Here is a 21,571-nt window from a genome sequence, read left to right as displayed (position 1 = left end):
TGCTTTCTTCCATTTGCGCAACATCTCTAAAGTTAGAAATATCCTGTCTCAGAGTGATGCTGAGAAACTAGTTCATGCATTTATTACTTCCAGGCTGGACTATTGTAATTCATTATTATCAGGATGTCCAAAAAACTCACTGAAAAGCCTTCAGCTAATCCAAAATGATGCAGCAAGAGTACTGACAGGGACTAGAAAGAGAGAGCATATTTCTCCTGTTTTGGCTTCCCTTCATTGGCTTCCTGTTAAATCCAGAATTGAATTCAAAATCCTGCTCCTCACATACAAGGTCTTAAATAATCAGGCCCCATCTTATCTCAATGACCTTGTAGTACCATATCACCCTATTAGAGTACTTCGCTCTTGTTCTGCAGGCCTACTTGTTGTTCCTAGAGTATTTAAAAGTAGAATGGGAGGGAGAGCCTTCAGTTTTCAGGCCCCTCTTCTGTGGAACCAGCTTCCAGTTTGGATTCGGGAGACAGACACTATCTCTACTTTTAAGATTAAGCTTAAAACTTTCCTTTTTGCTAAAGCATATAGTTAGGGCTGGACCAGGTGACCCTGAATCCTCCCTTAGTTATGCTGCAATAGACGTAGGCTGCCGGGGGATTCCCATGATGCATTGAGTTTTTCCTTTCCAGTCACCTTTCTCACTCACTATGTATTAACAGACCTCTCTGCATTGAATCATATCTGTTATTAACCTCTGTCTCTCTTCCACAGCATGTCTTTTATCCTGTCTTCCTTCTCTCACCCCAAACGGTCGCAGCAGATGGCCGCCCCTCCCTGAGCCTGGTTCTGCCGGAGGTTTCTTCCTGTTAAAAGGGAGTTTTTCCTTCCCACTGTCGCCAAAGTGCTTGCTTATTGTTGGGTTTTTCTCTGTACCTATGAAGCGCCTTGAGGCGACTTTTGTTGTGATTTGGCGCTATCTATCCATCCATTCGCTTCCGCTTATCCTTTTCAGGGTCGCGGGGGGCGCTGGAGCCTATCCCAGCTGTCATAGGGCGAAAGGCGGGGTACACCCTGGACAGGTCGCCAGTCTGTCGCAGGGCTAACACACAGGGACAGACAACCATTCACACTCACATTCACTCGCACATTCACACCTAGTGACAATTTGGATTAATCAATTAACCTATCCCCACAAGCTGCATGTCTTTGGACGGTGGGAGGAAGCCGGAGTACCCGGAGAGAACCCACGCAAACACGGGGAGAACATGCAAACTCCACACAGAAAGACCCCGGCCTGATGGTGGAATTGAACTCAGGACCTTCTTGCTGTGCGGCAACAGTGCTAACCACCGTGCCACCGTGCTGCCCATATAAATAAAATTGAATTGAATTGAATTGAATTGAAGTGGTTCAAAGAGCAAGACCAGAGCCAGTTTTCCATGTTTGAGGTCATGTCAAAAACTATGATTGTTATTAACTCCTGCAGCAACTTTTCCTGTTCCTCCTGGAGGACCAGCAGGGCGATGCGGGTGCTCAGAAGGGCTTCATCAGCGCAGAGCAGCTGCTGCTGGAGCTGAAGGCCGGGGGCATCCACCTGGATCAGGAGGTGGCCGTCAGACTGGAGCTGCAGCACATTCCTCCTCTGGACCTGCTGGACTTCTTGGCCTACCTGCCCCTCTTCATGCTCATTCACAAGTCGGTGATTTCCAACCCTTTTGATGACTCCAGCAACCTTTGACCTCAGCACTCTGTGGATGATATCTCAGCTGAGCCACGTCTGCTTGTATGAAAGGACGACATGTGACAAACAGAAAAATGATTTTAAAAAGGACATTTGTAGTGGAGATACAAAGTATTTCTTTTAAATTATGCAACTTTGTTACATTTCACTTCTAGCTTTAACCTTTAAATTTGCTGGTAACAACCAGCAAGACTGAGTTTAGAGTGGAAGAAACCATTATACCTTGCTATCTCCGCTGCACCTGAAACTTATTTCTTTCATTTTAAATTGCTCTAAATTAGACATTCAGCATTAGTTTGGGTTTCATAAAATGTATATATATAAATAAGCACTAATATTTATGCAATTAGATATTTAGATCTTAAAGACGAACTCGCTGAAAGAATGCTTTCACATTCTAATGATAAAAACTATGAATACAGGATTTTTAATAATTTAACAGACTATCAGAGACAAGTGTTTGTTGTTGGACATTAAAAAAATAACAGAAGCCTTGGTGATAAAAGCCGCCAGAACAGAAATTACACTGGATGTTTATGACACACTGATAAAAGATAAGTCGATCATTAGACTGACGATCCCTTAGGGACTTCTGTGGGGTGATGTTCAAACAATCTCTCTCCTCGACAGCTGTGTAAACACATATTTCCATATGAATACTTTGAATATAAACAAGAGTCAAGATTTTGGAAGCCAAAATGTTTTTGACCTTTTATAGTTCAATTAATGAATAAACCATGGAAATACAGTTGTGAAACCATCAGTTATCTTCTGTCAAGGAGTCAGATTTTTATTGTCTCCTTTATTTTTTTCTGCATTAATAATGTAAACGCTCTGCAGCATGTGTGTGTGTGTGTGTTTATATCCACGTTACATTTTACACGTTGTTTGCACTGCGCTCCCTTTAGCAGTCATTTCAATTCCCTGAAAATAGAAATGAATTTACTCTGCACTTCCCACTCCATCTCTCATCTGTACGAGTAGCTGAATTTTATTGGCATCGCACAGTCTCAGGTGGTCACATTGCTGCTGGTCTCTTCCTGTGCGCATGTCCTTTACGTCACACGTGTGCTGAGTATGTTCTGTTTCCAGCCTCTGTCGTTTCTCTGAGGCATGTGGATCACGTCACAGAGCAGTAAAGTGCTGTCTGTGGTCCTGAAATCTTCTGTGGCTGCTGTAGTTTCAGAGTCTGACGCTCTGATTCATGTAACAAGTGTTCATTGTTGTGGAGTTTATTAAAAAAAAAAAAAGACACAAAAACATTTGAGAAAAATGCAGCAGCGCAGCAGAGCTATTGGCTACTGTCCAGTTCAGTCCAACTTAATCAACACTGATGAATGATGTTCGCTAAGATACTCAACTGATGTGGTTTGAGCCTTTGTTTTGCCTAAGCTTTGCCAATTAGATATGGCCGCGCTCTCCTGCCGCTTGTGCACGCTTGACAGACTGCCGCTGAGGGAAACATAATGAGCTGTGACAGGCAGCAAACCTTTGTAAGCTCTATGTCACCAGAGAAAACAGTCAAAACTGCTTTTATTGTGACTCTTTAGATGCATGCTTTGAACTCCATCTAGTTTGAAAATGTGGCTGCAGGTGAGCTTAGGGTCTTCTTACCAGAGACTACAGGAGGAAAGTAGCTTTGTATTATGTACTGTCCATTGTTCCTGCTAAATAAATACAGCTAAATGATAAAAAAGTAAACATTAACTTTCAGCATCCTCCCCTTCCCTCCAATAAACACTTTCCTGTGGACTTCCTGGGCTCAGTCACTTGTTTTGTCTTACTTAAAACAACTTGATTTTCATTTTGTAATTTTGGTCCTCCTCAGATTCCAGAAGGTTGTTAGTATAGTTCATCATGTGACTGGGTCATTAGTCAGTGAGCTCAGATCCATATAGATTGGTTTTAAAACACTCAACAAGTCCATAAGCCTAAATGCATCTTTTATATAGAATCTATAAGGTTAAATGCATCTTTTATTTACAGTCTATAATAATAAACGTGTATTTTGTGTACACTCTCTGGGCTTGCCCTACTTGCCATAAGTTGTCGTTTTATATTTTTAAAACAATCCAAAACATTGATTTTATCTTTAGAGAAACAAAGTTCCTCACTCCATAGGTTCCTTGAGTCATAAAGTACCACTGTGTGGCTTTCCCCCCACTGCTGAGCCCCATGACAAAGTCTGGGGACCTCTCACTGTTGGTTGTGTGTTGGAGGTCTTTTTTATTTATTTGTTTTATGTTTTATTTTAATCCAGTCATCATAATTGTTTACTTGTTAAACTGTGATGGTGCTTGGCTGGAGGCTGCCGTGCCTCTTACTTCACTTTTTTAGACACTGAATTAAAGTTAAATTTGAAAACTTAAAAAAAAAAATCACATCTCATTTTTATTGAAGTTCAAGATGCCTTTCAAAATAAAAGGTCTTGAAGTAAATTGAAAGAGGTGAGGAAATTAGAGATGTATTTGCACATACAAGAGTGGGATCAAACCTTTCTCGTGTGCTATTCTGATGGAAAAGTTTTATTCGGGTTTAAAGTTATTCCAAGCTGGCAGAAAATTTTACTCACATCAGAAAATATATACAGAATTTAGAGGTATCATCTGTTTGATCTGAAGTGTTGCAGGTCCTGTGCTTCTAATAAATAGATTAAGTGAATAGATATTATAATTGTTTATTAATTATTGTACAAACAATGAAGTGTCTGCAAGTTAATGCTAAACTCAGACAGTTTTCTAATAACTTGTGTTTTTGAATGAGCCAGGAGGACCCTCTGCCTCTCTCTCAGGCCCTCTGGTGGTCCACGAACTCTCCTTTGTGCGCTCATATTTACAATAAACACGAGTTTTTCCAAAGAATTTCACTAAAACGTGTCTTATTTATGTATTTAACGCCATTTCTGCATAAACACCCACATTAACACCAACATGTTGAACCCCACACTCTGACGGATGTTTTTCCCCTCCCAGGTGGTGGTTGTGTGTTCAGCGGCATGCTGCTGTCAGGAGGCACACGCCATCAGCCAATTCAGCTCCGTGTCTCCACTCGACCACCATTCAGACCCCATTCACTCATTAAACCAGACACGCGTCCGGCTGCAGCCTCCGCCCTACCTGTCAAACTCAGTTGTGCAGAAACCTCAGAGCTCTAGTTCACAATCTCACGTCATGCCCTCCATCTGCAAATTTTAAAGCCTCCTGTTTACTTGAATTATATTTCTCGGTGTGAGTTGAATTGGGGGAAATAGTGTCATTGTAATCCTACAACTTGGGCGATCCACCTTCCAGCCGCTTCGTGCGCACAGACGCTAAGGAAGACTAGCTTGAAAAGCTCACTCGAGGGTTCATTAACTGCAGAGGTGTGTTCATTTTAAGGTCATGTTGTTAAGAGAAATATCACAGCAGTATTTTTATTTTTCACGACATCAATGTGGTGGAGGAGGTGTATGTGTGTTTTTAAAATGGAGACAAAGTGGAGTTTTACGCATGTTTTGCGAGTGTGAAAAAATGCGTCTGTTGGGTTGAAGGTGCTGGCTGGTATTACCAAGGAGAAAGAGATAGCGGTGTGAGAGTTCTCTAGTAAAAGACCTGCGGCTACAGAATTAGTTGAGCCACTCTGCGCTCAGCTTCAAACAAGAAAAGAGAAAATGCATCGTGCGTAAAACGTGCGTTCTTCCCCTTTTATCTCCACGTATTCCATCTACTCATGTTGGTTTTAATGGCCACACAAGGAAAACTGTACCCAGTCGTCGTCGTCCCCCCCCCCCCCCCCCCCCCCCCCGACACACACACACCACCACACACACACACTTTAAAATTAAGACATGAACAGTAATTCAGTAGCATCTCGTTTTATTTTTAGACTAGAGTGTAGAAAATATGGTTATAAGACTTCTTATCTTCCGCTTATGTGGAGAGGATATAGAGCTGGCAGTATAAAGAGACAATGCGTGGCTATTGCACTCTGTTTGGACAATAGCTGCATAAGTTTTTGATCATTGTGACATGACATAATGCAATAACGTGGTTCTGCTATTAAATAAGACACATCGGTGCTATAGGATAAAACATCGGAGTATCAAACTCCCTCTGGAACCTCGTGAACACAACAGCCAGAGAATAATAGACTACACGTCTACATAGGCAGGAGGTATAGAAGCGACTTCGCAAATATATAGACAAAATATATACAAAAGGATGTGTACAAAACATCTATAAATCTCTTACATACAAAAATATCTTAATATATCTTAAAAAAAAGAGCGTTTGATATAGAATTTTATAGAATAAATCCGTGACTTGGAAGCATTTTTCTGAAGTCAGCGTCTGAGAGAGAGTTGGTGCTACTGTGATGGGGTTGGCATAGAAGAGTTTTTAATGTGCTGAGAGCGTGAATCGCTTTAGGGTCATTTTCTTTTGTTTTTGTTTTGTTTTTGTTTTTGTTTTTTTATCAAGGGGACACACAGAAAGTTTGGATTCCCACGCTGCATGTGGGAGACCCGTCTTCCTTTAATCCTTTGGCGCTGATCTCCGGCCTGATGTTCAGTTAAGGCTCCGGGACCCTGCTGAGACTGTCAGGTGGACCGGGGAGGACCATCTTGTTCTTCTCCTCCTCGGGACCATCCCAAGCCCAGGAGAGCAATAAAGTGAGCTGATCCATATTTCTGCGAGGAGGAGGAGAAACGGGAAGTTAGGTTTGTCGGGAGTTAAATGACGATGGTGCCTGGAACGAGCGCGGTGACGTGTGCGCTTACCTCGCACGGATGCTCTTCAGAACCAGTTTGTGAAGTCCAGCAGCTCCTGCTCCTCCGGACTTAGGGGGTCATAGGAGCCCTCGTCGGATGAGTAGGAGGACACGGGGGAGCCTGCCATGGAGTTCATGTCTGCGGAGTATCCCTGCGACATGCCGGGCGACAGCACGCCCGCCTGGAACGCCGCGCTCACGGCGTCGTGCTCGTCCAGCAGCTGCTGCAGCGCGCGGATGTACTCCACGGCGGAGCGCAGTGTCTCCACTTTGCTCATCTTCTTGTTGGCGGCGCCGTTTGGCACGTGCTCCCGCAGCGTGGCGAAGCCGTTGTTGACCAGCTTCACGCGGTTGCGCTCGCGCTCGTTCCTGCGCGCCACCGCGTGCGGCTGCTGCTGTGGCAGGCTGTAGCCGAAACCCGCGAAGTTCAACCGCCGCTTGCAGCGCAGCAGCTCCGGGGAGGAGGAGCGCGGACGCTTCGGTTGCTTGCTCGCGGACTTCCCGCTGCCGCTCGCGCTCAGCTGGACGCTCTGCGCGGAGAAGAAGCACGCGGGCGGCATCAGCTGCTGCTGCTGACTCGCGTTAATTTCCATTTTGGTCGTGAGGTCCCTACCCGCGTGTGGGGAAAAAAACAGAAGTTTTAAAGAATCGCAGAGATTCCGGGAGCGCGTCCCGCTCGTGCCGTTCACGTGCTGTGGCCGCTGGTCGCGCACTTGCTCCAATGTGGAGGGGGGGGGGGGGTGCTACTATTGGTTAGGAGGGCAGTCGCAGCTCCGCTGATGCTGCCTCGCGCTCCTCAAAGCTGCTCTGAGCTCTCGGAGAAAGACGCCACTGCTTTTCAACACGGGTGGCTGAGGGGCTGGCCACGCCCTCCGGTCGCGTGGATACACCTTGGGCTCCTGCCCCGGTACCGGTGCGCCGCGCGCCTGACGCGTGCCACTTGAAGCACTAAACAAACAGTGAGAGGAGAGGGGTTTTTTACGAGAAGGTGAAACAGACTCATAGAAGTCCACACCGAACTCAGTCTGATGCATTTCCAGGTGGACAGTCACGCGTTTTGTTTTGGGTTTGTTTTTTGTTTTTGTTTTTTACAGGTCAGCTAAAATACAGAGGAGCGAGAGAAAACACAAACTGTGCATAAAATCTATTCACAAAGTGAAGTGTGCGACGTTCTCTCTGCCCGATCCTGATTCTGGTCCCTGTCTGTGCCATTTCTTTACACACAGCCACTCGTTTGCGGGACTTTGTAAAATTTTCCACTTTGCGCGCCTCATCGGCCGCACAAGCGGAACGAGGAGGCGCAAATCCTCGGTCTGTGCGCGTAACTGGACTCTCTATGCGGGACTGAGAGGTGCATAACAAGAAAACACGCACAAACTCCAACACGCTCTCTCGCGTCTTTGCGCATGCACGCACAACTTTGCGCACTAAACAGAATTAGGATTGTTTTGGGGTTCAGTTTTTGCGGGTGAACTTCTTGCGTGTGTGTGCGCGCACTCTTTTCTCTTCCCCCTTATTCTGGGCACCCGTGCATGCGCGCCTTTAGAGGGGATTGCCATAAATAGTTCAAATTTTCTGTGGCATTCACATTCAGGCACACACACACAGATACACACACACACACACACACACACACACACACACACACACACACACACACACACACACACACACACACACCACCTCCACTTTCTCCTTCAAAGCCCAGCCGGAGAGTTTAGAAAAGAGGCGTGGGTCCTATTCAGCGTCCCCCCTGCGCCCCTCCGCCCTGCCTGATCTTTCTGAAACATATATCCACGCTGTTAGCGGGCTTCCACAGTCCAATTATCGTTTTGTGAGGACTCTCTCTCTCTCTCTCTCTCTCTCCGCTGCTGCTCGTCGTCCAGAGGCTGGGAGGGCACTCACTTTACTCGAGGGGCCTTCCACTCAAAGCTGGGTGTAATAATTAATATGACATCTGTCTACCCGAGTTCCCTCTTTAACCACTTTCTGTATTTTTCCCTCTTTTCTTTGGTGTTGGTGTGTGTGCGGGGCGGGGGGGATGCGAGGGATTATCTCTCAGTTTGTTTTGTGGCAGGCTCAGTCACCCAGAAAGACCGATAAACACTTCATCTCTACAAAAATAAATGTAATTCATCATAGTATCATATCATTTATTGTTCTTTGTTTGTTTGTTTTTTTAAACTGAATTATAATTATGGCTGACAAAGTTAAAAATAACTCTTCTGCAGTGGAGCTTCTCTTCTCTTCTAGAATGTTTGGCTTCACACTGATTTAACTCCCTCACGCCTGCGTCGTTTATTGCTTTACAGGTAAAGTTGTAATTAACGGGCGCCCTCTAGAGGACAGCAGTGGACGTTATCACCGAGAAGTAAATCCTCCCATCCTGCCCTGTTTCAGATTGATAGATAGATAGATTCCACAAGAGAAATTCTTGTGTTAAATAAGCAACAATGTTAAAATAAAAATAAAAAACAAACCCGAATTTAGTTAAAAGGACTGACACTGTGTAAGAGAGAAGTGCAAATTGCATTAATAAATAATATGTGGACTATGATCTAATAACATCTGCAAGTTTAAATAACTTTTTTTTTCTAATTTTAGCTTATGTTTATGTTTAATAGCTAGTTTTCTTCACTTTGAGTGTTCGTTTTGGTGCTTTTCACGCTTTAATATGTTTTAATATCGTGTTTGTTTGCAAAATGTTTAAATTAATAAGATAACGATGAGATTTACTTTTTCACCAACTTGGGGAAGATTCAATAGATCACCAGGTGCATGGTCTGGGTACATAATGTAATTTTCTTTGCTGTTATGGGGGTCCAGCAAAGAAAGAACAGAGGCAAGAACGAAAATCAAACTATTTGAAAGTATGCACTTACGCTCATTGACCGCCAGGTGTCAGTATTTCACAGCGTACGTAAACTAGCTCAGTTTTAAAAGCTCTCTTTCTTCAAACATATACATGTGCGTACATGTTTTTACTACTACTAATAAAATATATATATGGAAACAGGAACACGTCCAGGCAGATCAGTGCTTTGGTTTGCGGATCACCTTTTATGTCTCTGCTACGATCCCGTAGATATTAGGTCACGTGGTTTTGTTTACTAGGAGGAGGCGGTGAGCGCGTGAATGAGGTAGCCAGAGCAGTATCGGTAAATCAGCGGCCGTAAAGGGAATACAAAGACTATCAGCTATGCGCTCTCTGAACTATGTGCACCGGGTTAGCTTAGACTTCACAGGGACTCTGTTTCCTCACGCCATCTGTCTGGGAGACGCAGACAACGATTCGGTACGGAAGCTAAGCTAACTTTTGTTTATTATTGTTATCGTTAATGTTTGTTTTGTCTTCTCGGACCTCTTGAATGCAGACTTTTAAATGTTTAAATTCAATTCTAAATATATTTAGTAATGTATTTATTTATGGTTTGATAACTAGACTTTTTGCAGTCTGTTCTTATTATAATAAGTCTTGAGTCACCGCTCATTTCTTTCTCCATCTTGCTTCCAAAGAGGAAGAAATTCTGGTACTTTTTTTCAAGTTCTCCTTGGTTGTTCGGACACTGGCTGCTTTTTAACTTATTTTCAGTTGAGTGCTGTTTGCTTCCTGATCTTTTTCATTTTTACCTGACTGAAAAAACAATTAAAAAGGCACCACACTAAAGGGACGAATCAGTGCTGTGTCTGCACATGACAACTTGGGGTTTCAGCCAGTGTCGTGTTAGAGAACTCACATTTTGATCCACTATTGCTGATGTGTGCCAAATTACCTGGAAAACATCTGATTGGCAGTGGCTCTGTTTATCAGCATGACAGTGATTCCAAACACAAACACATCTATTCCCCATTTTCCTAGCAAAATATAATGATGTTTTGTCTCACAATTAATGACTTTTTAGCTTCTCAGTTTAGAATTTGTCTTGATCAAGAAGAGTAAAAAAAAAAAAATTTATGACCTGTGTTACCTGATTGTTCAACTGCTCCACTAACACGGCTGTCTCCCTTCTCTGCAGCTGAACGAGCTGGTCGTAGGAGACACCAACGGAAAGCTGCTTGTTTACAAGAACGATGACTCCAAACCTTGGATCACAAGGTCCTGCGTGGGCATGGTCAGTGCAGGTGCTAGAAAAATCCTTTTGTGTCATGTGATCTGTGGCTCATGTGGTGTGTTGTGCTTTCCCAGCTGACCTGCGTTGCTGTTGGAGATGTGTGCAACAAAGGAAAGGTGAGAACAGAGAAGTCAGAAGCTGCATATTGTCTGAAGGTTTAGGATTTGATGTGACGGCGTGTTTTTATTTTTATTTTTTCTGTGTCAGAACTTCGTGGTTGCCGTGGGTGCAGAGGGCTGGTTTCACCTCTTTGACCTCACAGCTGCTGCCGCGAGCAAGGCAGACTCATCCAGCCAGCACGAGTTTCAGTCACCTGATGACCAGAAGCCCTTCCTCACCCAGCACATTCCCGCCAACACCAAAGTCATCCTCATCAGTGATATTGGTAAATTCTCGCTAAATTCTTCTGTGATAAATGTGGATTTTTGTGATTTTTGAGTGCAGCGTGTGCGTGTCTGCAGATGGAGATGGGCGCTGCGAGCTGGTGGTGGGATACACAGACCGAGTGGTGCGAGCCTTTCGCTGGGAGGAGCCGTCTGACAGCTCTGATGCAGGGCCTGGTCAGCTGATTCTGTTGAAGAAATGGCTTCTGGAGGGACAGGTGAGCTCAGGTGTTGTTTCTTACCAGCATGTGAAATCACTAAACTTGATTTGATGCGGGGGGGGGGGGGGTATTTTCTGGGCACACTCTGGACCCCTTTGTACAAACTGAGCATCATTTAAACCCCACGGTCTACCCGAGTGTTGTTCCAGACCACATCTATCCCTTGGATCACAGTGCACACATCTCCTCATGTACTCTGTACTTCACAGGCTGTCATCAGATCTCAGTACAATAGAGCACCTTTGGGATGTGGTGCAGAGGGAGATTTGCGTCATGGATGTGCAGCCAACAAATCTGCAGCGACTGTGTGATGTTATCATGTCAGTATGGACCAAAATCTCTGAGGAATGTTTCCAGGACCTTTTTTAATCTGTTCCACAAAGAATTAAAGCACTTCTGAACGCAAAAGAGGGTGCAGTCTAGTGCCAGTAAGGTGCACCTTATAAATAAACTACTTTATATTTTCTCAGCAAACTTTAATGAAAACTTTCACCACTAGGTGGCAGCATTGTACCAAATTATTTTAGCGTAGTCCACCCCAATGAGCGGTACCTCCGCCTGTGTAGACGTGACATTATTTCGTATTACCACTGTGAAAACGTTCAGTTCAGTTCAGTTCATTTTTATTTCAAACATTTCAAACATGTGCCTTCACAATCATTACAAACTATTATTCCATTAGACAGAAAACCCATAAAACCATGGCGAGCTGACCTTAGTAGGTACTGATGGAAAAGGGCGTTTGGGCACTCAAGGCCCTCCATAGATGAGACCTAGCTGAATAAATAATCAGGTATTGGCTGTTCTGCAGGTGGACAGTCTGTCAGTGAACCCGGGTCCAGAGGGGTTACCTGAGCTGATGGTGTCTCAGCCAGGCTGCGGCTACGCCATCCTGCTCTGCTCCTGGACGCAACAGGACTCCTCCGACTCTGGCGACGACACCCCCACCACGCCTGGGAGGTAGACGCCTCCTCCATTATAATGTGAGTGTCGGTTAGATTGATTGATGGACTGGATTAATTTAGCGTGATTTCCCTCCTCACAGCGAGGGGCCCTCCAGAGACGTAGTTCTCCATCTGACCACCGGGCGGATACACAACAAGAACGTTTCCACTCACCTCATCGGCAGCATTAGCAAAGGTAGACGCTCTTACCAGCCGGCTCGTTTTACACTCGCACCTACGCTTGTTTACTGGGTCGCTGATGAGGTAAATAATGTGGGGACAGAGGGCGTCTGCAGGTAAACCCGGGCCCTGTCGCTCACCTGGAGACACTTTTAAACTGCAGCTGAGTCTCGTCTCAGTGGGTTTCTTTAGGTGTGTTGTAATTGTACAATTTCTTTAAGTCTCCTCTTCTCATCATCCTGCTGAGATGCAGAAACACAGATGATGCAAATGATTTCCTTTCATACTGCGATCGGTGTGACAGTAAAAACATATAAAAGTGCGTTTGATATGGTTTTAAAAAAACTCACAAAAAAATGGCTGATTGCATATTAATAGAAGAATTCAGTTTTTTTGTGTGTGTGTGTTTTTTTGTTTTTTTTTTTACAGGATCCAAGGAAGAGTCGTCAACGTGTGGACTGTTTGCTCTCTGTACTTTAGATGGTAGGATGGGAATTTTAAACACTTAAAATTCACATCTCTGTGGAGAAGTCTGTGCTTTTCTATCAACTAGAACAAGCTGGTTAAGCAGGAGAAAGAGTTTTTTAATTTGTTGGCTAAAATGCATATGACAGTGACAGTCTGTACACAACAGCAGTTTTTAGCCGTGTTGATTTATTTTTGACCATTTTTAAGGCCGACCTGTTTTCTGCCTCCCCGTGTCACAGGGACGCTGAAGCTGATGAACAGTTCGGAGCAGTTGTTGTGGTCGGTGCAGGTGGATCATCAGCTGTTTGCCCTGCAGAAGCTCGACGTCACAGTGAGTCTCTGCGACAGGCCGACACTCGTGGACGCTTTCAACTTTTAACAAAAATATAAACCTTTTGTTTGTTTTTGTTTTTTTAGTTTCCAGTGAAAAACAGATGTTTTGCTAACTCGTCTGTTTTTAATGTTCTTACGTGTGTTATTAGAAATTGTTGGAGCTGATGGGACTCATTTAACTAACATTTAACTTAAAATGCAGATAAAGCCGGCAGGAAGTCAGACGTAACAACAGCACAGAGAAGCCATTTAGTTTTCAAAATAAAACCCCCCGTGTAGGCTACACGTGACATTGCAGTCATGCAGCCGCTGTCGAGAAAGTCTCTCTGTTCTTCTCGGCACTCATGGGTATTTCAAGTTAGTCACTTTAGTTTATACTATACCAGTTTGATCTCCATTAAGCCACCACAGCAAGAACAATATCCGACCAAATTCAGATTTTTACCCTTTACCCTGCTCACTTAAAAACTTTTACCAGACAACTGTTTCTACTCGATTACATGCTGAATTAATTCAGAAATGTGCATTTGCCTTTGTGTATGCGCTCAGCTACGCAGCAACCCTGTGTGCGTCTGTGTTTGTGTCTTCTTCCAGGGGGACGGCAGAGAGGAGGTGGTGGCGTGTGCTTGGGACGGTCAAACCTACATCATCGACCACAATCGGACCGTGGTGAGGTTCCAGTTCGACGAGAACGTCAACGCCTTCTGTGCAGGTGAGGGACGTCGCACCACCTCCTCCTTGTTTTTGCTCCGCCGTCGTTTTTCTGTGACGGTCACAGACACTCGTCAAATTTTCGGCTAATGCGACGACGCGCCACTCGGACCTTTCCAACAGTAGATCTAAATCTGCAGCTTTGTCCAACTTATAATGCGACTTTCAGCTCACTGTTGAATGTGACACACTTAAAAACAAGCCGCTGGGGCGTTTTTGGCTTTCACGTTAACTCACTCAGCTCAGTATTGATGGTGAGCTTAAGGCAAAGAGAATAAATGATAAACAGACATGTGTATGCTCAGATCTGTGCTCTGTAAATCGTTTACACATTTTTGCAGGTAAATCCACCTGGAGTCTTCTAATCCTCTGGATTAGCGGAGTTGCTGAACATCCATAAATCTGTTGATTCTGCTTAATGTGTCTCTGAGCCTCTCGCAGCGGAGCTTTCAGCAGCTGAAGACACAGATATTTCCCTCAGGCTGTCCACACAGCTCCAGATTAATGCAGATGAAACCATTTTTCACTTGAGGTTCTGACTGTTTGAGGAGAAGGTGTTTGGAATATTTTCCACTGTTTTCCTCTCTCAGCAGGAAATGATCTGCTTTACACTTCTGGATTTGAGGTTAAGGTACCTAAATGTTTGACAACACCTCAGCTACAACTCCTCCCAGGCTCTAGCTTCAAACTCCTTTTAGTTCATGGGCCACAAACATGTGCGTACTGGGCCAGAGATAACAAGCTAAAACTGTGAGCTCAGGTGAAGGACAGCTCTTTACCCCACACCCTTAATAATAACCAGAAAACTGAAGGTTCTCAAATTAAATGACTGAACCCTTTAGAAAATGACTGCATTGTCATCAGTATATCTCAGCTTTCCCACATGTTACATTACATTTTGCAGGTTAGTGGAAAATCATTTTTGTAGCTAAGTGACGAGGATATTTATTACACTAACAGTTCAAACAAGATGTGAAAATCCTCTGGACTTTTCATATATTTTCACTCCCGTGGCCTCACTGCAGTTTTCGTGCTCTCTACAACCTGATTTCTTACCTTAGTCCAGGCGTTTGTAACCTCAAACAAAGGTGGAATTTCAAACCTGCTCCACCAGATGGCAGCATAGAACTTTAGCCTCGCCTTGCTTTGAGCTTTTCCTCCTCTCCTCTCCTCTCTCTGTCTTTCTTATCTGTGCTGTCAGATCTCTCTGCAGTGTTTGGACAGTTAATCTGAGGCGCCTAGTGTGACATGTGTGGTTTTAAGTGAATTAAAGAAAGAGACAAAAGACGCCTGAGATCTCTGATTCCAGCCATTTTTGCTGCTTTCCACCTGCTGAGTTTAAATGAGGTGTTCAGGCCTCACTCCCCTCTGCTCTCAGCTCCTCAGACAGATCAGACTTGTTGTGTTGTGTGGAGGCTACAGTAGCCCGGCAGCGGAGGATTGCTGATTTGTTTATTTGTATTCACAAAGCACGGTCCCTCATATCACTGCCACCACCTGTTGAGTAAAAACTGTGTGTAAGATTCTCAGGTTTTCTCTGGTTGCAGGTCAGTACACATGTAAGGAGGGCAAAAACGGGCCCTGCCTCGTCTATGTCAGCTTCAACCACAAAATCTACATCTACTGGAAGGTGGAGCTGGAGCGCATGGAATCCACCAACCTGCTGCGAGTGCTGGAGGAAAAGCCCGGCTTTAAAAGCCACCTGAAGATGCTGGGAGTCGGTAAGTACGTCGGCAGCTCAGCGTTCGGAGTCAAGCACACACCTCCTCAGTTTGAGGGCGAATAAGAGCCCAACTGGGGCTCTGATCTGAATACTGATGAGGAGGAAGGAAGAAAATGACCCCACCATGACAGACTTTACAACTAACGAGGCCCTGCCAGCAAGTTCTTACTCTTCTTTAAAGAAACAGTTTGCAGCACAGTCTCTGCAAGAATTCCTATTGATCACCAAACAAATATAACTAGGATATTGTAAACTGGTTAGATGTAACGTTGGGTATTAATTGAGTGTTAATTCAAGTCTTGTGGCTTTTTCTACACGTCGCTGTAGTGTCAGTTTATGCTCTCCTCCTGCAGGCACACACTTTAGCTGCTTCTGGCTGTATTATAAAAACTGGTTGTTTATTACCCAGCCTTTCCCTTTGACTGCTCGCTTTACATGCAAATATAGCTGAAATTAAAGAACAGTTACCATCTACAGTGTATGTGGTTAAAATGAACTGCGTGTCGCTGCGATGTATGCATCTGAGTTTTTTTCTGCCCAGTGTTCTCCATTAGAGGCCTCAAGTTGGTGCAGAGTACACAGTCACGGTGCAACTGTAAATGTGGGGAGAAGTAAATGACTGTGGTCCTGCTTACGCTTCCAGTCGTCTTCCTTATCTGTTGTTTAATCGTTGCTGTCCATCTGCCATCTACAATTTCCAGTAGTTTGAAGGAAAAGAAGGTAAACTGTTCTCTAGGTGTCGATGGTTTTAGCTGCCTCACCCTGACCTCCTTGAAATGTCAGCAGCAGCTCTGAGGCGCTCCCCTGCTGCTTTTTCACCATAATAAGCTCCCTTTAGCCAAGCGCTGATTATGAGTTTGCCAGTTCTCCATCACAAAGAGGGGAAGGTTTCTAAATCAGCTGCTCCTACGTGGGCATTTTCAAATTTGTGACGGACGAGTTCAAACATCAGCTTGTAAAGTGTCAGCGATGTTTGCTGAGCGGTGCAAGGTAAGCGGCGCATACCTGACATCAAAGTAGAGATGAAGGTGGGAGGCTGACTGTGAAGTTAGGCGTTTATGTCCACAAAAAGTCATATTTATCCAGTGTGTAGTTCAGGACTAAATATAGCTGCTCACTGATGTATTAACTCACTTAATCTGCAGCTGTTTCCCAGAAGGTTCTGAAATTTAGGGGCAGATGTTCCCAACAATAGTGTCTGATAGTCACACACAGAATACCTCAGCACATTGCCGTCTCTTAAAGATTCACTGGGATTTAAAAAAAATCCCTTTTACGATGTGGTGTGACCGTTTCCAGGACCTTTTCAATGATGCGCAACCAACAACAAAGTCGTCGGCCTACAGGGAACCAACATAAGTGATCTGAAGTAAATACAATGAGTGGATGCTTAAGACCTCTTTCAAATCTGATTTCTATTTCTTTCGCAATCGAGGCCTGGAGGGCAGTGCAACGCATTGGAGGGAAAGCTGAAATAGCATCTACTTTCACCCCAGTTAACAGCCTAGATTCAATATGAAGGGTATTTTTTCTTCTGGAGACAGATAACAGACTATGTAAACAACTGTATTAAAAATGTTGAGTACTCTGACATTTAAAAGCATGCTGTGTAAATTTTCAGTGGGTGTTGCGGGATTAGTGATCCTAAACTGGGACAGACCTGAGAGAGGGAATTGAGATCACAGAAAGTATGTGAGAGGACAATTGGAATAATGATTTGTACCAATTTAGAGCACTGCAGCTTAAAATCCTGCACTCAAATTCAATGCTATGACTTCACCTTCATATCCTATGTGTAAAAGAAATACTGGAAGCATTACACACTGGAAAATATTAAGGATCATTTTAAAAAGTGCAGAAGATCTTAGTCTCGTCTCCTTGTTCTCCCAAGTATTTACATCTATACTGGTATTCGATGGCAAATGCCAATCGGGCTCAATGGTGCCGGGCAGCGAGCACAGGGCCCACTGATTGTTTGCTCAGACATTCACACTTGTGGCCTCGTGGAGGTTATATTGTAGCTCTGGCAGTGCTCATCCTATTCTTTGTTGCACAAAGGAGCAGCTACCTGTCCTGCTGATGTGTTAAGGCCTTCTACGGCCCTGTAAAGACTGTTTAGACTCTTGAGACTGTGCTGTAACACTGACTCTAGCCAAATGCAAAACTACTTAACAAATGTAATACTTCTTGGAGAAGTCAGAAATGAATCAGGAATAAATAATAATCAACCACTTAAAACTAATTCTTCTGTTTAGGAAAACAAATGCAATTTAGCATCTTAATGTCTCAAAAAATAATAATGTGCTGGTTTGATTAGTAGGTTTATATTTGAAAGTCTGCCAAATAATAAACTAAAGGTTTAAAGCAAATATTCTTGAGTATAAACTAAAATATTTGCATTATGAATGTAAATTGCACGATGATTGATTATTACTTCCACAAAAAGGCTGAAATTTAGGGGGGGGGTTTTAGCCTTTTTCCCCTATGTAAGACTTCTTACGATTACCCAATAGAAGATGCAAGCTAACATCTTTTCCATTTGAGCTTGAAACAGTCGATATGAGTCGATATGATCTGCGCCTTTGTTTGTGTAAATTCCTGTTTAATCCCGGTGACATCAACAGGCTGTGAAAGGCTGCGAGCTGTGATTGGTCGATCTCCAATATGTCATCAGTCACGGCCATAATGTATGGCTTTCCTAATTGTGTAATCTGACATGGTGCCTATCAGACCGTGCCCGAATGCACCGTGAACGTTTGTGGAGTCATTTCCTGTGAAGTCATGTTAATCTGGTCACATGTCAGTTAGGGCTGCCACGATTAGTCGACTAGTCACGATTATGTCGACTATTAAAATCGTCGACGACTAATTTAATAGTCGACGCATCGTTTGAAGCTTTGTAAGATCACAAAGGACGCAGGAATGAGTAGTAGGATTTAAGGGTGTAATAACGGACTGAGACAGAAGATGGCAGCACTGCATGTACAAGGATGCCAGCTGCCGTTAAACCCCGAAGAAGAAGAAGCTGTGTCCCAGAATTCATAGCGCAGCCCAGCGCAGTTGTCAACAATGGCGGCAGCTAGTTAGTTTTAACTTTACTCTTATTATTCTTTCTGGGTCACAAAATAAACGTTTAACATATTTTCAGGCGAGAATGTAGCTGTGTAAACCTCAAATATCTGCTCAGTTTATCAAGACACCACATATTTTCAAAAGCTCTCCGACGTTTTCGGAGACGTCTGTTACCCACTAGCTCGTTAGCTAGGCGGGGGCAAGGCTAACTAGAGCCGTGAGAACACCGGACTCCCGGCAAGTCGTTTTCAAACCCACCACTGTCTTTCGCTACTCAGGTTAAACATGATATTTAAGTCACTTAGATAACTTAAAATGTTATTGTTTGGCTTTCTTTAGTATTTTATTTGTTCCTGAGTAAATCGGTTTGGCTAAGATTAAAGTTATAGTTTTTGCACAGCTAAATAAACTTCAAGCAGACAGCTGATCATCAGAAGTTTGAGACGCTGGATAATATACTCCGGTGTCCTGTTATATTTTAGAAAGCAAGGAGTTTATTAAACTTCACCGAAACAATCTGCAAATTTCATTAAAAATTAATAAACTACCATCTTGTCTTTATTTTTAGTTAGCACAAACACTTCAAGCTGTAAGCTAATGATAGTTATATAAGACCAGATGCTGCTGGTGCAATAAGCTGTACGCTGTACGTCCAATGGATGATGATCTGATTAGTCGACTAATCAAAAATAATCGGTGACTAGTCGACTATCAAAATAATCGTTTGTGGCAGCCCTAATGTCAGTACTCCGGTTTCAGCGGTAACCGTCACATTGTGTTTCGCCTCCACAGATGCTGATGATCCGGCCGCAGTGCGAGCCCTGGTGGCAGATGTTCTCTACAAGGATGCGCAAACGTAGCTCGGTGACATCCATCACCACGCTGCCTTCTCTGTTTTCCCCCTGACTGTAAATACTCTGTAAATAAACACTGACAGACCGTCTTCTGTGCTGCTGCTCTTGTTACTCGCGCTCCCCAACAGATAGATGTTGGGGTTTGGGTTTCTGATCGGCTCGCCACTGGCTGTTATCTCAGACCTGCACGCTGCCTCTGTCATTGGTATTCTGTCCGCCCAGGTTGCTTTTAACAAGGTGGGCAGAGGATGAGAGCAATGAGACATAATGCAGGGGAAATGCTGCACTGTTTAACCTGCTGTTTTCACCGGTAACTATGTGAATCTGGGAGCGAGGGGAGGGCGGGGGATTAGCAGAAGCTTTATGTGGCCGTCAGTCAGCGTTGACAAGCGGCTGAAAAGAGCTCCCCAATCAAACAGCAGTGCCTTCCTATTATTCATTCCCTGTAGTGTCTGAGAAAATTCTCCTATCCAGTGTATCATCTCAGACATGAAGCGCTTCTGATTATGCATAACACGATTACTTACATTTGACTAGCAGTGAGTTAGTAGTGTTGAAGTGATGATGGGAAGGACTGGGGGAATCTCCCACTGTTCCCAATGGGAGGATCCTATTACCACCTGTGTCGACTGCCTCTGTCTTTCCCATGCAATATTAATAAGATGAGCATGTGGCTCAGGTGTCCTGGTAGCCTCTTATCTCTCCTGCCCTTTAGAGACTTACAAAAAGAAGGCTTTCCTTTGAGGACCAAGTCCATGAACTTTTTCTTAGTCTTGTTTTGTTTGCATCCCATCTAAGAAAAATCCAGCAGTTATAATTTCTTCTTAATCCACTCTTAATCACGTGATTGTCTGCATTAGCTTCAGCTAAAGATAAAACTCCTTCAGTGGAAAAAGTTGATGAGGTGAAAGATATTTTACATTTTGAAATAAAATTTGAATTTTTTTTTATTTTTTTAAAAAAGGAAAAGAAATGATCACGCATATAAAGGAAAGTGCAAAACAGCCCAGTGGATCATTCTGGTGGCAAGTTTGGAGGCAATTATAGCAATGTGGGACACAGAAATGCATAATCTGTTCTCTAATTGTTTGTAGGATGATGTATTCTTTGTGGGCTTTACTAAGATTTTAGTCAATCCCAAAAATGCTGAAGGGAATTGAACTTATTATTTATTTATTTTTACATTTAAAAAAAATTGTCTGCAGAAGCAAGTCTCACTGCAGTAAAATTAATATTCTATACTTTAGTTGTTTTCCTCCTGTGGTCTGGAGACATAACAACTCTGGAGATGAGAGTGTGGTTGTCTGCTTCTCTGTCAGCCAAGTGACCAGTCCTCGGTGAATCCCACCTCTCCCGTTTAGCTGCAACCCTAAATGAGACGAGTGATCAAGAAGATGGATAATTTTGCCATCATTTCTTTGGGTAAGCACTAAGCCCAAAGAGGTTGACGATGGTAAACCATGGATATGACAGTTTACAGAGAGTTTGTTTGCTCTAATCTGGATTACTGGAAACAAACACCTCTTCTGCATCAGCGAACCAACAAATCAATGATAAAACCACTAATGCAGCAGCCTCACTTAGCGCCTGCCCCAGAGGAGCTGTTGGCTCACAGATGATGAGAATAAGGACTTCAACACGGACCAAACAATGCTAGCTCTTAAATGTAGCTTGATTGCTGTTGACCAGTTGTGTATATATCTATTGGCTCTACTAGAATGAGAGTCTTGAGTGCATGGGTTCCCAGATCTTTTCCAGCTAATTACTGATAAGGACTGCTATTTCCACATTGTGTGTGTGAGTTTGAAAGCAGAGCAGCAGACTCTTGCACAAATTTCCTAAATTCCAGGCTGAATAGACGAGAAATGTTTCAGGAAGTCAAAACGTGTCACTGGGTTGTTGGTGAACCTGAAAATGACCACAAAGCAATCAGTTTCATAAAATTGTAGTGATTATAGGCAAAATAACTATTAGCAATGTGAAGTGTGTGGTACTTATATCAGATGGTTATCTTAAAAAATCACAACCAAGACTATCCACAAGCAACAAAGTGATGCACGACAAGCAAATTGTTTTTGTGCTGCATCTCTATTTGATAGCTTAAAGGCAGAGGTGGGACCAAGTCATTGTT

General features: G+C 43.6%; 3 protein-coding genes across 4 annotated transcripts in view; 2 read left to right on the top strand and 1 right to left on the bottom strand.

Annotated features, from left to right (window-relative positions):
- Positions 1–3,445, top strand: part of LOC113008682 (uncharacterized) — a 68,743-nt gene extending 65,298 nt beyond the window's left edge. The window contains exon 15 of the mRNA XM_026146301.2: positions 1,439–3,445. Within this exon, the coding sequence (XP_026002086.1) occupies positions 1,439–1,690 (252 nt within the window). The 3' untranslated portion in view covers positions 1,691–3,445. The remainder of the gene's footprint in view (positions 1–1,438) is intronic.
- A 2,085-nt stretch (positions 3,446–5,530) lies between these two features.
- On the bottom strand, positions 5,531–8,600 carry ascl1a (achaete-scute family bHLH transcription factor 1a). The gene is made up of 2 exons (XM_026147405.2): positions 6,450–8,600; positions 5,531–6,359 (listed from the first exon to the last, which is right to left on the bottom strand). The coding sequence occupies exon 1, from the start codon at positions 7,030–7,032 to the stop codon at positions 6,466–6,468; it is 567 nt and encodes a 188-aa protein (XP_026003190.1). The 5' UTR covers positions 7,033–8,600; the 3' UTR covers positions 5,531–6,359; positions 6,450–6,465.
- A 927-nt stretch (positions 8,601–9,527) lies between these two features.
- itfg2 (integrin alpha FG-GAP repeat containing 2) lies at positions 9,528–19,529 on the top strand. Of its 2 annotated transcripts, XM_026147643.2 has the most exons (12): positions 9,528–9,734; positions 10,456–10,551; positions 10,626–10,667; positions 10,759–10,936; positions 11,013–11,152; positions 11,967–12,115; positions 12,201–12,295; positions 12,709–12,762; positions 12,987–13,078; positions 13,675–13,792; positions 15,339–15,512; positions 19,379–19,529. In XM_026147643.2, the coding sequence occupies exons 1-12, from the start codon at positions 9,639–9,641 to the stop codon at positions 19,444–19,446; spliced, it is 1,302 nt and encodes a 433-aa protein (XP_026003428.1). In that variant the 5' UTR covers positions 9,528–9,638; the 3' UTR covers positions 19,447–19,529. The 2 variants fall into 2 exon arrangements, with proteins under 2 accessions (XP_026003428.1, XP_080148241.1); XM_080292115.1 differs by lacking the exon at positions 12,709–12,762.
- The last annotated feature ends 2,042 nt before the right edge of the window (positions 19,530–21,571 follow it).

The sequence above is a fragment of the Astatotilapia calliptera genome, chromosome 17 (genome assembly GCF_964374335.1).
Source record: "Astatotilapia calliptera chromosome 17, fAstCal68.1, whole genome shotgun sequence".
NCBI classification, from domain to species: domain Eukaryota; kingdom Metazoa; phylum Chordata; class Actinopteri; order Cichliformes; family Cichlidae; genus Astatotilapia; species Astatotilapia calliptera.
Note: the sequence above shows the minus strand (reverse complement) of the source record. Positions and strands in the feature narration are given on the sequence as shown.

What these genes read in the sequence shown, in the direction of transcription:
- itfg2 (XM_026147643.2), top strand. Translation starts at nt 9,639, where the DNA reads ATGCGCTCTCTGAACTATGTGCACCGGGTTAGCTTAGACTTCACAGGG. An exon ending in CAAGGTCCTGCGTGGGCATG is followed by an intron (nt 10,552 to 10,625) that starts GTCAGTGCAGGT and finishes GTGCTTTCCCAG; the next exon opens with CTGACCTGCGTTGCTGTTGG. An exon ending in TGCAGAAGCTCGACGTCACA is followed by an intron (nt 13,079 to 13,674) that starts GTGAGTCTCTGC and finishes GTCTTCTTCCAG; the next exon opens with GGGGACGGCAGAGAGGAGGT.
- ascl1a (XM_026147405.2), bottom strand. Translation starts at nt 7,032, where the DNA reads ATGGAAATTAACGCGAGTCAGCAGCAGCAGCTGATGCCGCCCGCGTGC.